The 19,475-nt window shown below is 31.6% G+C and overlaps 1 protein-coding gene across 3 annotated transcripts in view; it reads right to left on the minus strand.

Annotated features, from left to right (window-relative positions):
* The window catches only part of LOC106874384 (glutamate receptor ionotropic, kainate 2), a 952,973-nt gene that overhangs the window by 341,879 nt on the left and 591,619 nt on the right, over positions 1-19,475 (minus strand). For all 3 annotated transcript variants that reach the window (XM_089347990.1, XM_089347991.1, XM_089347992.1), the window contains one exon: positions 13,825-13,878. In XM_089347990.1, coding sequence (XP_089204116.1) covers positions 13,825-13,878 — 54 coding nt within the window. The remainder of the gene's footprint in view (positions 1-13,824; positions 13,879-19,475) is intronic.

The raw sequence follows: 19,475 nt of genomic DNA on the forward strand, positions 1-19,475 counted from the left end.
ATACACCAAATTTTGATCGATGGATTTATTACGTTAACAATAGTAAAGATTTTAGCTGCCAATTCAATCCTTAATCCCCCTTCATATTTTATGCTAATTTGCAATAATTCATTCATATAAACGATGCAACATATAAAATCTTGTAAGCTTACCGCATCGAGTCGACAACAGAGAGAATATGCTGAGATACTGCAAGTATGGTAAAGCAATGGGCGGCAAGCAATTTGTAATTCCATCGAGTAGGGATACAGAGGTTTTGTAGATCAGTCTGTCTGAAGAGATTACGGCATGCTTCTCATCACAAGGTCAGTAGTCTGAAAGCCATTAAGCTGGTTTTCAAAGCAGCATTCCTCGGCAACCAGCTTGATGGCCTTCGGTTTCCCCCAGCATTTTGATGGTATTGATAGCAGCATGTTTCCCTCAACGTGACAATAGACTAGAAGTCTTGAACCCCGGAAGGGACAGGGCTCACTCGACACAATCTGGTACTTGATCAACCGCAGCTAGGTCACCTGATTTTGAGTATCTGATGTTGAATGACGTGAAATTCCTAATGAGCCCCAAATAACATCACTGATATTGTGTCCCGGTGTATCACTGGATGAAAGACAAACAAAACTATACTGCTATTTACTGCCGTGTACACGTTGTTCCCCATTCACAAATGTTCTTGATTTAATACACGTTTATCATTTATTTGAAAACCTCACTTGTGAGGAAAATATCGTTGCCACTGCGCTGTATTATGAGCGAAGTTAAATAACTCTGCTAACTTTTAAACTTGTACTAAGTTCTGTACATTTGGTTTTGTCTTTCACTATGTTTGATGATTAGTCATGTGCTAACACACGTATACTCACTAGAGCATATACATAAGATCCAGTTTGATTTAAATGATCGTTGCTCCGCAGGCTTTCGCATCACAGGATACTTCAAGTGACGACAGTAGATTTTTCCTTCTCGCTTCATGAAGTGTACATAGACAGAGTCTTCACAGCCAGTGAATCATCGACTTCAAACAAATAAATTATAATACATGTATTTAGTAATTCGGTTGACTCAGGTATGTGGTTTAGCACAGACAGACCAAAGTTATACGATCACCGCAGGCAAAGTTGCAGATTTCTTTTCATACAATATATGCATGTATAAAGTTGTGTGTGTGTGTGTGTGTGTGTGTGTGTGAGTGTGTGTGCGTGCGTGTGTGTGTGTACGAAAAAAATCATGTGAAAGTTGTAAAAGAATACACTATTCGATTCATTGGCGCTTAAGTTAATTGTCAGAGACAATTACATATACTCGGTATAGAATTAACAAAATCTTAGTAGACAAGTGCAAAATTATCTCCATCACTATAGTTGCTGATGTGTCCGCATATTTAAAACCGTATATATCGAATTTCGAAATGATTGGATACAAGAGGCTAAAACGTCAATCCTTCACAAGAATGTAGACAGACTGAAGCAAGATTTTGGAAGTAACAGCAACTATAAATAATCTCTTCAATCTAGAAGCAACGGACTATACGTCACAGTCGATGATTCACATGAACAGAAGTCAAATATTGAACTTTGACATCTATTTGCCAAGCAGAATTCGACCTTAGACAATATTTGTTTGGATACTATTTGGTTTGTGATCAAGTCAAGAAAATAAAGATGGATTTTAAAATATCTCATGATATCGTTTAAGTTACGATGTATAGTAATAACACGGTAATGCATAGTTGCTAAAGCCATTCTTTTCTACTTTTACTTATTCATTAGTGTCAGGTATTGGACTGCGGTAGCGCTAGAGCACCACCTTCAAGGATTTTTAATTAATAATATTGAACCCAGTAGATATTTCTTCTCACTAGGGAATACTGTTTGGAATGACTATGTTACGGTCTAACATTAAAGAGAAATGCATTTGCACCGGTGAATCTAATCGCCTAAAGATTCGTTATCTCCACACACACGCGCGTGGACATACAGACATAGCATTAAGTTAATTTTAAATACAGAAAGACTTTTGGTATTTCAATCAAATCATATGTCGCAGAATTGCAGTGTCATTCATTGTAATAGATATGGGAGACAATATATAATTCAGAGATATGTGGTAGTGTCTAAATAAATCTGAGAAGTATTCCTAATATTAGCGTATTTAAGGATATATATGAGGTGGGCACTGCAGTTAAAGGATTCAGAAGAAAAATGAAAATGTTAATCTTTGTAATACATTATGCCTATAGAGATAACTCACAGTAAATCATTGATAAGGTGAAGAGAGTTAAGAAAACGACGGAAATTGAATTTAAACATACACTAAAGACAAGGAAATGTTTTCTGGTCTTATGAATTATTCAGATATTCTTATATGTGATGCTGCTTCTGAATTACATATGGAAACAGGGAATAAGGAAGAACATGATATGCAATATTTAAAAGTATATGTAATTTTTAAAATTATATTTGCTGTTGTTTACTGATAACATTATAGCTGATGCAGAATTACCTAAATGCTCATTTTCATGTTATTAAATAATTTCTAAATATACTTTAGTGATATTATAAGTTTAGCATAGTACAGCGACCAAATTTCGGTAAATAAGACTAGAATTGATAAGTGGAATTATATATAAATACAAAGCAAAACAAATGTAGCATAAAACATGTAGTTCAACCGTGGAACAGAAGGAATGCATTTGAAATTTGGTTGTAAAACATCTCTTACAGTATTTAAGATGGTAATAAACGCGTAAATGGATATAAGGTAATGATAAACATTTTTAAATGTCACGTGGATATAATACATTTTGATGCTCGTATACACGTGATACAAGGTGAGCTTTAAGTCTTTATCATATGGAACGTACAATAGTCTGTCAATCTATCTGTCTGTGTGTCTGCCTGAGTGTTTGTTTGTCTCTCTCTCTCTCTTCTCTCTCTCTCATTCTCTCTTCTTTCTCTCTTTCTCTCTTCTTTCTCTCTCTCTTTCTCTCTCTTCTCTCTCTCTCTCTGTATATATATATATATATATATATATATATATATATATATATATATATATATATATATATATATATATATATATATATATATACAGTGCCCCAGCATTGCCTCAGGGCTGCAACATGTAAACGAATAAAAGAATATCTCAGTTACGGTTTAAATATTATGACAGACTAGTGTACGATCCACGATACAAATTTGATGCTCACCTTGTGTCACGTGCATAAGAGCATTTCATACACACACACACACACACACACACACACACACATACACACACACACACGCACACACACACACACACACATACACACACATAAATATATATATATATAAATAGATGTCTTATAAAACTATTCCGCACAATAACAACCATACCAACAATCCAACACGTATGCATCATCAGCTGCTCCACGGTTTCGACAGCTGGGCAGCACCATTCAATAAGGCAGTGTCAACAACACTAAAATAAGTGTTGTTTGGGAACAAACATACCTTAGATATCATGACATACATTAAATCTTAATTCTAGGAAGGATTAAACACGAACATTATTAATCAAAGTACAACAAAGAAACCACATTACTCTATATACAAAAACAGCATTGGTAAATTAATTTTATTAGTAAACTTATAACTTACTCGTAAATTATCTAAATAGCAAACGAGCTCTTGAAGTCCATGCAGATAATAATCCCATCAGTCTTCCATAGTTATTAATATAAAAGTGATAGCCTTTATATTCTATTCCTTCCAAAATAAAACAGGATTGTACTTAACTAATAATATAATTAATTCATAACCCGAAAATTAATAATTAAAGCGTATTAAATATTCCACGCGTATTAAATATTCACTATCCTTACATGTTTTAATGTTAAACTTATTTCAGTGATTTAATAGTTAATACTAAAATATCCTTATTAAATCCGAAATTAATAGAATACCAATAATTAACAATTATTATTAAAATGTATACATATATGTATGTATGTATGTATGTATGTATGTATGTATGTATGTATGTATGTATGTTTGTATGTATGTATGTATATATGTATGTATATGCAAGTCCAAAATGTATAAATCTACTGCGTCTCTAATATATGTATATTTGACTGTGAGGCTACATTGTGTATGGTTGAAAGCTTTTGTTCATATTTTAATGTATTCTAAAAAGAAATGCCTAATTAATAAATTTGCTTTGCAGTTTCATTAAGTATATTGCTTTGCAAATATCTACACATTCATATAAAACAGAGTAATTTGCTGATATCAGATGCTGTATACAATAGGCATAGCAAGAAATTACTAGCTAGCGTTATGTCGGAAAGAGAGTAATATTTTCAAGATGAAAGCTTAAAGAAATCAGAACTTCTTCAGATCAATGCATTTCGTGCCACAGGTGAGATAAAGCTAAGATGCTACTCGATATTTTACTCGTTAAATGATGTAAAATATATTAAGCATATTAAAGCTTTCGATGTGTGTTTTGCTCGTATGTGTTTAATATTCACGTTCAATGAAAACAACCTATCCTGGGGATCGGCGGATTGGGTGGTGGTTACGCTTTGAAGTGTTGGAATGTAAAATATTGCTTTTGAACATTAAGAATATACATCATACATTCTCCACACATATAAGACATATGCCATAATCATAAACCCCCTCAACACACCCACATACTCAAGATATAAAATTATATAGAGAAATTTGTCATTCAGTACACTTATTTCTGAAAGTCAAAGGCAATGAAGATAAATACGCAAAAGTTGTTACTCAAGTACCGCCCAACTCGAGACTTTGCTTCGTTTGCCAAACATTCGCGTGGGACCTTATGACGAATTGCTGTGGGTTTTCGTGCTTTAATCCAAGATGGAGATAAACACCATCCCTCCATGTGATCGGTTTAAAAATTTCGTAAGTAATTAAAGTATTTTCTTAACAATGATAGACTTACTACACAAATGAAGAATTTTTATCTACAGATGTTGTGTTGAGCACTGATTCTCCATGTTCTAAACTTACGTATTTGTATATATATGTATATATATATATATATATATATACCAGAGTAAGAACACAAATGCGAAACAAGGTGGAAAAAATAGTACTCGAATACCAAAGGTATGCTTCATTTAAAAGCAGTAAAGATGTCACAAAATCTGTTACTCGCCGGGTAGAATTCTAAACGTGAAACAGGAACATGAAACACTGAGTAACAATTGTTGTGATATTTTTACTGATTATTAATAAAGTGTATATATATATATATATATATATATATATACTCACACAAATAGAGATTTTTTAATTCCTACTTCTTTACATAAATTAAAAACTGAAAATATTCGGACAATTATCACAAGAGTATATTGTGACTGATTCTGTCAAATGTTTTGCAGAGGTCAATACAATGACATCAGACCTTAAACCTGAAGCCAAAGCCTTAACGACATAATCGATGTGATGTAAAAACTGTGTTAGGTAGTCCTTACTACAGCAAAAACCATGCTGGGCCGACTTTATATGTTATCCTTGATTTCACCTGTTTCTTTCAGTTCGTTCATATGTAAGGCGAGTGTGATTGGGTGATACATAAAAGCAAGGGCCCTGTTGGATTGCTTGGAATAAGAACTGTTTCGGTGTACAGACTGTGATATTTTCTCATTTCTCCCACAGTCTGCTTTGTAAAGATTGATGTTGTTGAACAGGTGCACTGGAGCAAGAGTGACTAATTTGGCATTGGCATTCTGGAAACTAAATTTGCATGACATATACATAAAAACATACATACATACATCCATACATACATATATATATATATATATATATATATATATATATATATATATATATATATATATATATATATATATATATATATATATATATATATATATACATATATACATGTATATATATATATATATATATATATATATATATATATATATATATATATATATATATATATATATATATAATAATATTAGGGACAAAATCCAAAATTACAGGTAAAAAACTAAATTAAAATCAATTTATAAAAAAATTAAATTAAATTGAGCCTTATAGATAAAGTATATATAAAATATATAGTTTTAGGGAAAATAACCAATTTTCAAGAACTCATCGATGAAAATCCACTATCACATATAGATGAAAATCCACTATCACTTACGATCTGACGAGTAGCTATATTTTTGAATAGAACTTATTTTCGATAATTTCAATTGATTTTAATCGATTTAAATTTCTTTTCTATTTGAAAATTGGTTATGAAACACGTGTAATCTTTTTATTATATTTATCTTATGATATTTACTTTACTTTATATCATACTCATTTATTGTGCTTTTAATTATTAATTTTTCTATATGTGATAGTGGATTTTCATCGATGAGTTCTTGAAAATTGGTTATTTTCCCTAAAACTATATATATATATATATATATATATATATATATATATATATATATATATATATATATATATATATATATATATATATATATACATATATATAAACATCTATAACTATCTAGATATATATATATATATATATATATATATATATATATATACACACACACACATATATGTATATATGTATGTAACGTATATACACATTCATATACATGACTATCTAGTTCTTTATGTCTTCATATGTATGCATATATTGAGAGAGGGATAGATACAAATAGATAGATTGATAGATACATAGACAAAAAGAGGGAGAGACAGTGACTGCGAGAAAAGAACAGAGGAGGAAAGGATACGGGAAAGGAAAGTATAGCGAGTGAAATATAGCTATGTTTGAACAGTTTTTAATAAGGTTGGCAGTGCATTATGTTAATATGCAGTTACGTTTTCTGTCTGTACGTGCTTATTCAAATTTCGACTATAATTCAAACATGGCGGGTTAAGACAGAATTTACAATACGGAGGTATTCGCTGCGTGGTATCTCATCATACAAAATAAATTATATGCTTTTCTAATTGCATATGCATAGGATGGTGCACTTAAGATATGAAGAACCGAAGACAAAGCTGTATAGTTGACAAGTTGCTTCGAACTCATCTTATTGTTATTGAAATTTTGTAGTTGGAACAACTATGGAAGAAAGTCACATGATAATACAATGCATTCAATACCCGTCATCAATTTCTGTCTCTATGTGAGTGCGTATGTGTTCGTATGTGCGCTAGAATGTAATGTGTGTTTATATATATATATATATATATATATATATATATAATACATAACACATTTCCAGTACAAACACACACGAGCACAAAGTCACAGACACACACACACACACACACACACATATGTATATATATACATACATATAATCATAAGCATATATATCATACACCAAGTTATATACGAGTATACATATGATGTGTGTTCTAGAAGTAGTTTTCAAGATTTTAATCGGGAAATGTTTCGATTCAAGAATGATCATAGACTTTCTTCAAATATAGAAATCAAGAGCTGAAATATATCTGCACCAACCTGTTCATGTCAGCGGGCTCGAACTGTACGTCAGCCCACATTGATTGAATGAGGTAAACCTCGCCCAATGGATGTTCATCTGTGACTAGTTACAGAAACGCGAAGGAAATGTTCCTTTTCTAAAGGGATTAGTGACAGGGGATGAAAATGGATCGTCGAAAACAATGTGAAGTGCAAAATATCATAAGGAAATGGTGGTGAACCACAACCAGCAAGCTCCGAAACAAGCCTTCTCCTGGACAAGGTTATGCTTTCAATTTTGTGTGATTGGAAGGGCGTTGTCCTTTACGAGTTACTTTCTACGGTCCAGACCATCAATTCGGATGCCTACTGTAATCGCTGAACAAATTAAACACAGCGATCCACCACTATTCTGTTGTACTTGCTAATTGTAAATACATTGTTATCATCATGAAAATGCCAGACCGCGCACTTCTTTGCAGATATGGTAATCTTGTGTTTAAAGCTTGTGCCTTATTTTAGCTTAAAAACCTGAACAGAGATTTTGGTTAGCCTTATCGTTCGGTTGAATGATAATTGTGGCTCTGTATCACATGTACAGTATTCATTATTTCTTGTCTTTGGAAAGTGGCCGTATTCGACATCGATTCAAATCAATTTAAAAACAAAGAAGACAAAGGATTGCCAAATATATTTATGCTTTGTTAGGGAGAAGTCATATATCAAGTTGACCAGAACGGGAACCGAACATGGGTCAACTTAGTTGCGAGGTGATTTTAAGTTCTGTGCCAACTTAATGTCATGTGCGATAGTTATGAAATAATTCGCTGTCGGTTTCTGTAATATACGCATTTTAAACTCATAGAGATGTCGAAAGAAAACATAATTTCGGTTGTTCAGTAAAATTTAAAAGCTTTCACAGTCTCAGACTCAACCATATATCAGCATGATTGAAAACTGAAACAAATCTTGAATATTCCAAAAAAGCTGTTCATGATCCAGATTTACAAGTTTGTGTATATAAAAGTAAAAATATTATGAAGAATAACCTGGTGCAGAGAAGATACATTTTGACTAGAAAAAACTCGGGATAGCAGCACGCGTTCAGGAAATATATAACGTAAGATGTAAAGAAATAGTAATGCCTAGCTAAAAATATGTCTATAACGGTTGATATTTTGTTGAGGTAACCATTAAGTAGTTACATACATAGAAACTTACACATACTCACACTACTCTCTTCCCCTTTTCTCCCATCATATACCTGCATATATCCAGGTATGGATACATGTGTATATATATATATATATATATATATATATATATATATATATATATATATATATATATATATGCACACACATATATACCTGTATTTGTACAGACATACCTACATACGTGCGCATACACACACATATAGTATAATATAAAAGAAAGGAAAAATAATGTCAGATAAGACGAAGGAGTCGAAAAGAAGATTTGAGTGAAGACGTTAGGACCTCAACCAACAGTTTTCTCCGATGTAACATTTTAAAGTAAGATGTAGTCTATGTTTTACTAAAATATTTCTTAAATTTCCGTGACTGTAACAAATACGAACAATTCACAGCGATGACTGCTGCATATCAAGCTGTGACTGTTCACAACATTTAAGGTATCAGGCTTTAAGTAAAGAGACTTAAATATTTCGCTGAATCCAGTAAATAGATTTTGTTGTCTAGGGAACTAATAATTGAGGACAGCAAGGTTCATTCCATGTAACAATATCTTCAATACTAATATTCCCTACTAAATGTCAGTATACCAGCCACCATATTTCCACAACTGCCTGATCGGCTAATCGTATATTGATAAGGTATACAATGTCGATATTGAAGGTGCCAATTTTAAACTATTGAGTGATATAAATAATTTTGACAGAAAGCTTAACTTGTTGACAAAATATACTAACTTCCCAAAATAAAATTAGTTTTATTTCATATTTGTTAAAATTTAACCCGTCTAGATGCATTTATGACGTTAACAGAATCTCAAACAGTCAATGTCTGAAAGACTTATATTTGACTGTCGTTAATGTAGAGCCACTGGAGTACAAAATACATATCAATTGTAGAAGTGGCGTCAAAACCTTTAGCTACTCTTAATGTGTTACAACATTAGCGTAACTTTTCTATTCCTTTATTTGACAAGGAGCCTCCACGTATAAAAATCCTACTCTCGTTGCTGTAAAACGAGAACAGAAGTATCTGGTTGTGCATTAATTTGTTTGGAGTATAAACCTGTTGCTCGTCAGTTTTAGTGTCATCTTCACCTTGAAAAAATTCGCATCAAGCATCATAGGTTTTTAATTCAGTGACATTCATGTTTATTGGAAATAATAAATTTTTGTGTTCTAATCCAGTGACATATTAACTTGTTCAGGTGTAATCGTCACGAAACATTATCATAATTCAAAGTATGACTTCAATAATTTTGGGGAAAAGGAATTATTAATAAACATAGATTCTGTCAAATTTAAAGCGAAGATGAAAGTGAAGAATGTAATCCTACCGAAACTATACTTCAAAACAAACAAACAAACAAAAGAAAAAAAAAAGAAAGTAAAAAGTAAAACAAAACGAAAAAGATAGGAAGCAAGAAAGGAAAAACCAAAAATTACTATCACGGGTAAAGTGTCTTTGATCAATGGTATGCCTGCTGATCATGGATTACTTGCGGCTAAAGACAAAAGTAGGTCTTACACACAAAAACATGGCATGCGTTTAATAGCTAGAGGTGTTTGTCTTTTTAGATTTTAAAATATCTGAATAAAATAATCAATCGCATATATTAAGGTTTTGTTAAATATTCATACATAGAAAGATATCAAAAATATAAAATAATTGTATAAGATAATTATGTCGTAGTGCATAATAGCATGCTCTGTTATGAATCAGGAGAATTAATAGTTGGTTTTGTTGATATAATATCTTTCTCTATCAAACCATATCCTCTTCAAATATATACAGCTAACGTAGAATATTTTCAAAAGTTTAAATTTTAGTGATATATGTATATATATATCAAAGGTGCTAGGCGTTAATATGCATAACACTCACAATCGCAACCAGGCATGTATGTGTTTACATACGTATATACATGTATATGCATGCACATATATGTGTGTGCGTGTATATATATATATATATATATATATATATATATATATATATATATATATATATATATATATATATATATATATATATATATATATATGTATGTATAAACAACTAGGTGTAATGTGATACCGTAAAGGAAAAATTCAATCGGCAATAAGTGTGACTTCGGATTCTGATGTACCAACATTGCTAGACATAATAGTTAAAATGCTCTTAATGCTATAGGGGGACCGCATAATATACACACATGCTGACAGGGGAGGTAACCGGGCCATGACCGCTTCGTGGAACCCCAGATTATATCTAGTTTTGTCTATGATTTTAAACATCGTCAGCTCGGACGGTGCATGATCGGCTAATTTTTTCTGCCACATATATGTATTTACCATAAAAATTCGTAGATGATTTAGCGAAATACTAATGCAAATACTAAATATTAATGTAAAAAGCCAGCTGCAATGTGATAGCATAAAAGGGACAATTCAATCGTCACTAAGTAAGGCTTAGGATGCCGGAGTACCTACATTGCTAGAAACAAACGTTAACATTGTCTTAATGTTGTAGGAGGAACGCAAAATGTACGACTAGAATGTACTAGATCTATACCGGAGATACTCGCAGCGGTCACAAGGCGTTGGCTTCCCCTGTCAGCATGTGCGTACAGTCTGAATGACTGTGTATAGTGAACCAGCAAACTATCTCGCTTAAGAGAAGATTCGAAGTAATTTCTATTTGACGAGGCACAAGAGCTTTTCTCTTGACATATTTTCAAATGATTGTCCATATAAAGATTAGAACTCTTGACTAGGATACAGAAAGATAACGAAGAGTAGCCTCGCACAGTAACATATGTCACTCATAAGGAAGCAAATTCTCCTTCATCCAAGCGGTTCTCTGTAAAAGTCAATGGTTTTTAAAAGTTCCCAAACACTAGCTGCTTTTACCAATGGGAAACACGTTTGCGAAAAATCATTAAGAACCTTTCTTTCACGTGGCATGCAGCTGCTAACTCACTCAGGACGAACATTTAAATGGTTTTTCACGTGCTTTATGTGCTTAAAACGTTTGCGTCATGAAAGTTTGGGCACCTATCTGTCAACAGAGGCGGAGACGTCTATTTACATGAATGGAAAATAAAATCTTATTTTCATGTGTATCTAGTTTGAATACATGTGACTGTGTGTGTGTCTTTGTGTCTGTGTGTGAGAGGGTATAAGTGCATATTTGCGTGTGTTACTGTTTAGCTAACGCAAGCATTCTTTAAGATAAAGCACCTTATTACATATCACATGATTTATAATCAGGATACCATGTCGATACGCTTGATTTCTTGGTAGGTCTAACATTAGTAAACACGGCGAAAGATCTGACATTAAGCTAATATATGCTTGTATTTTCCATAACTTGGTATCTTTCAATACAATCTGTGTGAAATGAGATGAACAGAAGCTGTGGAAAAATGTCGACTGGCCTGCACTTGTAAGTTTAAATTCCAGGCTCGTCAGAAAGTGTGTCAGTGTCTATGGAATTCTCAAGGCCTTACATTAGAATTTGAATAACTGTCGAAAGTGACGGAGAGCCATTTATATTTTTTTATATTTTTACGATAATGCAAATGCTGCTAAGCTCATCATTCCAGACATGTTTGCTAGTTTATTCGATGACAGCTTGTCAAAACAGAAAATGAAGAATGTGAATTTCATGCATTCAAACTTAGGGGTGGTCATTTTGAAATTGTTTCGCACATCATTTCGAATATTTCAATACTGTGAAGATTGATGAGCTCCCATTAGCCGTTTTACTTTCATAGTTTCGTACCTTTAGTTTCAATATACATCGTTTGTGTATACATTCTATGGAATATACTAAAATTTTATAGATGTTCATCTAGAAAACATTCAGTTATTTAAACAGCAGTGCAATTTATAATTAAAGGAAATTACAGACAATATATAATTAAACGAAACTACAACAACAAAAGTACATCTGTAAAAAATCATTTTAATTATTTTTGAAACTTTCATTAACCTTTTTGTTAGTAATTACATTATCTAATCTACTTCATCGACAAGCTGTTGCCACGCTATTATACCATCTACAGCATCATATCTGAATCAATCAGCATTTAAGATTGATCGCTGTTTTATGTACGTTTCCATATTTTTAATCACTACTCCATCAAACAGTACCAGGTGCTCACTCTACGCTATAAGAACGTAATTTAATTAAGACCTCTTGTCCGGCCTCACATCTACTATAAGATGTTGAATTATATAGCTAAATAACGTCGAGTAATTCTGCATATTTCTCAATATGCCAAATGGCATTTACAAACAGATAATTCCATGGTATGGCCATACGCACATTAAACTATAGTATTATTGGCATAGATATAAATGAGTGGTACATAAATGTTTTGTCACTGCATGGATTCGGATTCAACGGAATGCGAGATATGTTGGCCAACTATATTTTATCATCGTCTCGGGTTTTCCAAAGGCTTTTGAGTGATGGTTAGCAGATGGAAAATATGGTGGATGGTCGGTCTGCATCTTGACTGGTAGACTTAATCGGCTTAAAACCATTGTGTCCTTTGTTTATACCTTTAGCTTAGTTCAGTCTGGTGCAAACATTTAGGTATACATACACGTGTATGTATACCTAAATGTTTGCACCAGACTGAACTAAGTATATAAGTATATATATATATATATATATATATATATATATATATATATATATATATATATATATATATATATATATATATATATATATATATATATATATATATATATATATATATATATATATATATACATACACAAACGCACAGACTTATTTATATGTATGTATATTATATATTTTGTATATATCATATATATATTATATTATTTATATTTTATCAATATGCATTGTAAACATACATCCAATATGTATGTTATATTATAGATATATTTATGTAATACGCACACTCACACACACACACACTTACACACATATGACAATATGTACTGAAATATTTTCTTAATATACAACGATAGAGTGTTTTCACATCATAGTGACAAGCTACGAGAGTTTAGCTAAGAACATTGTAATCTTTAGTGAAGAATGTCTGAAATAATTACATTGAATGCATTATCTCTTATAAATTCACAATGACAGTAAATATTGTAAATTTACTTACAAGAGTGGTAAACAAGTAATGAAAATATTCTGTTGTCATGTTTAATTCCAACGCCTGTAATAAGAAAAAGCAAAAGAGATATATTTATCATTTAAGAGAGATTGTATACAAAAGTACAGAATAAAAATAATGATTAATCCAACAAGGTATGTGCAAAACAGTTAACTCACCTTGCACGAATAATTCACTAAACATCTCTAAAATCATGACTATCATTTAAAAATGTAACGACCTGCACCATTAATGCTTCCAGGTACTCTAAAGAAAAGTAATATCATTGGAGCAGTTATAACTTTAATTATATCTACTCTGGCTAAACATGCCTTCTACAGGTTAAACAATAACTAAAATAGTAAAAGAATATAATAAATATTGTAAAGAATATAATAAATATTGTAAAGAATATAATAGATATTGTAAAATAAATATTGATGTTAAAATGGATCAAAACACAAATGAGTGAGAAGAAAAAAAACTTAAAAACACTGGAACTATCTTAGTTTGTGTAATATTCTTAATTCTTAAAATATATGTCTATGTATATATATATATATATATATATATATATATATATATATATATATATATATATATATATATATATATATATATGGAAGATATAAGGTAAGCTGGATGACAATTTATAATAATATTATGACATTATTTTAATTCTCGAGCAGCGTTCCGGTACTCATATTTTATATATTTTGCTGAGTAGGTTTTCCAGTAGATTTTGTAGAATCGTATTTGCTTACCAAACTTCACTTCAGTTCTGTTTGTTAGTTTATCTCATCTGCTTAGTGAGATCGAGTAAAAAAATAGCAAGAAATGAACCAATGATATTTGATTTAAATCAAAATTCACCATTCTGTTGAAATATAGCTGGCTATCAGCAGAACATCGGCTTAGCTTTATTATTATTATCATTATTATTATTATTATTATTATTATTATTATTATTATTATTATTATTATTATTATTATCATTATTATTATTATTATTATTATTATTATTATTATTATTATTATTATTATTATTATTATTATTATTATTATTATTATTATCATCATTATTATTATTATTATTATTATTATTATTATTATTATTATTATTATTATTATTATTATTATTGTCAAGGCGGCGAGTTGGCAGAATCGTTAGCACGCTAGATGAAATTCTTAGCGGTATTTCGCCCGTTGCGACGTTCTGAGTTCAAATTCAGCCGGGTGGGAGGGAGGTCTCAATATATTGAGTACCAGTAGAATATTGGTGTCGATGTGATCGACGTTCCCCTCACCCCACAAATATATTTCAGGCCTTGTGTCTATCGTAGAAAGGAATGTTATTATTATAACTATTAATATTATTGAGTGAGACAGCAGTGCATGGCATAAAAGTGATACTGGGGTTAAATAAACGATGGCCTTATACCCATCATGACTACCCCTCTGATAAGGATGCACCAGGCACATGCATCACAAATATATATGCGCGTCATAATGATCTCATATCAAAATAAACAGCACATGAAGTTGCAGGTGGGACCCAGTTAGAATTTTCCTCAGTAGCCCAGCCCGCTCAAAATGTCCCTGAATAAGGTTTGTTTCAGGATGAGGAACAAACCACCCATGTTTCCAAAGGTGATTTATCGAAACACCATAGAATTCCTCTCTACACGTGGCTATGATGCTCTCCCGCTACTTGTGCTCGTGATCAAAGATGCACATATCGTCAGCCACTAAGGGACATTCTCAACTGGTAACGGTCAAGGAACTACCAAGCAAATCTGTGGCATTGAGCAGAATATTTCCTGTAGCCCACCGTTTATACCGAGACAAAACAATATACATTATAACACTCTCAATCAGTGAAGATGAGAAGCCATGAGAGCTACTGCCTGGTACTGCACCAGGGCATTTATCATTATTATCCGTTCTTGCAGTAACCTATTCAAGAGAGAAAGGAATTATGTTGAAATACAGCTGAATTTTTACCATAACTTCACGGTTACAACGTAAGAAATCAGAGGAAATAATGTTATTGTGTAAAATCAATATTATAATTCTGTTTGTTCCTTCGTTTCCGGGTTACGTTTGAGTTTGTTAGAGAGAGGATGAGGTGGTTTGAGAGTGACAGAGAGGGCGAAGAGTGAGAAACAGGGAGGGGGAGTGAGGTAGATGGTAGATAGACATTTCCACTAACCACGCTGTCACGCGGTTAGTGGAATAGAGAAATAAAGGCAAAGTTAAAGAGAATATTGCAAACGGTGTGAAGAGGGGAATTACATCGTTAAAAAGTTTAACGTTAGCAAAGGGACATTTAAAAATCATGTAATATAGTATTTTGACTGGAAGTCAAATAACTTTTCGAAATAGTCACGAGTGTTATTGTTTTTTTGTTTTGTTTTTTGCAATGGAATTGCAACTAATCCTGTATATAAAACAATGGGTATATTCTCTATATGGTTTTGTGTACCTTAGTTCTATATAATGTAAAGTAATTATTAGTATTAGATAGAATTAAATACTAAAGAATGTTACGTGTAATAACTATTGTATCAGCAGTATTGTATATTCTTCTTTTGCACAAGCAACAATAACTTTCATGTGTAATAAAATTCAAATCATTTTTTTCTTTCTTATATAGTTCTTCTTAGTTCTTTTTGTTCCGTGGTATTTTCACAGGCCCCGGTAGTTTATATATTCTTCTTTCTGTCTGTTGTCAATGTGAAACCTTTAAATTTATTATATTTATTAATTTGTGGTTATCCAATCATGTCCACTTTTGCTCCCAGAATTTATGCCCTGTGTATTTTTATCGTTCTCTCCATATACAGAGTCCCAATGCTTTATTGAACATTAACGTTCTAGGCCTCTCCAGTTGGTTAATCAACGAACTGTTTGACGCAGCTTTGGTTTGAATATAAACTTCCCAATAAGTTTGAATTGGTGTCTTAAGGAAAAAAAAAAGAACTTCATGTCTATGGATAGACAGGAGGATCATTTGGTCACATTGATAATTAGTTTTGCAGATAGCTGTAAAAGTAGAAGTCTTATAAGTGCTAAATTGTTTCGTTAGTTTGGGGAACTGAGATTTATTATGAAGGAGCAATTTTCATTCTTTTGTATCTTCTCTTGTATGAAAATCTCAGACTAAGTTTCTTGGTATTTTTCATATATACATTATGGAATATCATGCATTTCGACAGCCTAAAGATCAATGGTGTTCTGCTCGTGGAGAAAATTTAGAGCGACTGAACAGTCGATTTAACAAAGTGATGGCAGCAGACAGGATGCACGAAGGAACGCATTTGACCAGATGGCGGATTTTTGTGAATTTTAAATTTATTTAAAAATACTACTTGATTGTTTAGTTAGTAGCATGTGCTTATTGCTTTTAATCAGGACCTTAAATACTGGATGGGATCTCTTCTATACATATACGGCTATGTCAATTACTGATGGCATTTAACCCAAAATGTTTAGAAGAACATGTCGCAGAGAGAAACGAAGCAATTTTTTTTTTTTTTTTTTGAGGATATACAGAGAATTAAAACTTTCCTTCACTGAATCTTGGAACAAATATTATCAAAAACTGCGCATTGGGTTCTATATTAGAGAATAATTCCCTCAGAAATATCATCCTTAACACGGTGCAGCAAGACCAGAAGTATTATATTTCATTTATCTTTTCAAAGTTCGAAGCAGGTTGCTGCATGGTTTTCTTCTTGAGCAAAATCATTTGTATAATAATCTATCATAGATATTACTGAGGCAGGTTTGTGTTTGAGGTTGAAATCAACGTTAAGGTTTCTATATCCGGCAGTCTCTTTCGCTTTTGGCAGATGATATAATGAGTCACCAATATTTTCGTTCTTCTGTTTGTCACTAAGGAAACTTTTTAAGTACCAACATAATCTGAAATACTGAGGAGATCATATGTATTCATCAACAAATATTTTGCCACTTGCCTGCTAGTTTCAGTCGCGCTACGTCATCTGGTGGTTATGCAGCGAACTGAGAAATGTTTTCTAAAATATTCTGGAGAAATAGATGTCACTTGGAGTCTTGGAAAATTTAAATTCTCTACTTCCTTTTAATGTAGGTCAGCATCCAGCAAAGAGCATTTTTTTTAAAAGTGAAGAATGCTTTAGAATATGTTGGTACCTTTATTAATATTTCAATCACAGTTCCTGCAGCTAATAGTGAATTAAATTAAAAGATTAACCCTAGAAAGAATCCATTTGAAATCATTCTCTAATTGCGTAAATGTTATACAAACGTATGCATTATAGATAAAGGTTTATATTGTATTTACATTATAAACAGGCAGGAGTTTCAGAATTTCGTGCAAATTCAATCTTATTTCTGCATCTATAACCTAAATTTAATTTAATTAACTATAAATTTAATAACATTTCTTTAACGTTCAGTTTAATTATGCTGAGGCTTTGCGTTCCATTTCTATGACAAAGTACATTTTTGCTTGATAACTACTGATGATATTCATGTAACATAAAACTGACGTTGTGCTGAAATCCCACATATGAATATAAGCATATTTGACAAAATGATATAATATGATATGACTGCTAGATAAACAATTATGTTTCTAATAACTGTAGATATCTCGCTGACACAAATCCTACCAATATGTCTCCATATACCATAGCAATTTATCTTTGATATCGAATATCTAAATATTCATCCTTCACTTAAATTTCCCTAAATGAGATGGGAAATTTCATACTCATATATCTATTCACACCATCTCATACTGTATAGAACTTCACATATACAAATGCATTTATGATTAACGTCATCTCTTTCCAATATTGTTTCGCTTGGTGCCAAGCATCCGGCTTTAACCCTCAATCAATTGTAAGTTAATGTAAAGGTTAAACAGTTTTGATACTCTCATTCGAATTCTGCTTTACTGAACGATCAGTAGAGTTGAGCGTACAGAAGGAAAATGAGCTTAATTACAAAATATCTATAAATCATTAGCATGGTTAAGAAAGCGTAGCTCAAAATATCCCTTAACCTTAGAGCGAAAACAACTAAAAGAATTTTGGCATGACACATTAGTTAAGTCCCTACGTAACCCCTGTAATATTTTCTCTAGATAACCACAAGCACGTGCACACACATACTCATGTGTACATAATATAAACGTGTGTACGTGTGTGTGTATGTATGTATATACATTCGTATATGCATGCGTGTGTGCGTGCGTGTGCGCGCGTGTGCGTGTGAGTGTGTGTGCGTGTTGGTGTATGTATGTGTATTTATGTGCCTGCATATATATTGCTTCATTATTTCATATAGAAAGATATTTATATCTGTATATTCATATACATACACACACACATGTATACTTCGTTTTTGACTCTCCTCAGACATTACATTATATATATATATATATATATATATATATATATATATATATATATATATATATATATATATATATATATATATATATATATATATATATATATATATATATATATATATATACATATATATACATATATATATATATATATATATATATATATATATATATATATATATATATATACATATATATACATATATATATATATATATATATATATATATATATATATATATATATATATATATAT

This window comes from Octopus bimaculoides, chromosome 2, assembly GCF_046866305.1.
Source record: "Octopus bimaculoides isolate indiv1 chromosome 2, ASM4686630v1, whole genome shotgun sequence".
Taxonomy (NCBI): domain Eukaryota; kingdom Metazoa; phylum Mollusca; class Cephalopoda; order Octopoda; family Octopodidae; genus Octopus; species Octopus bimaculoides.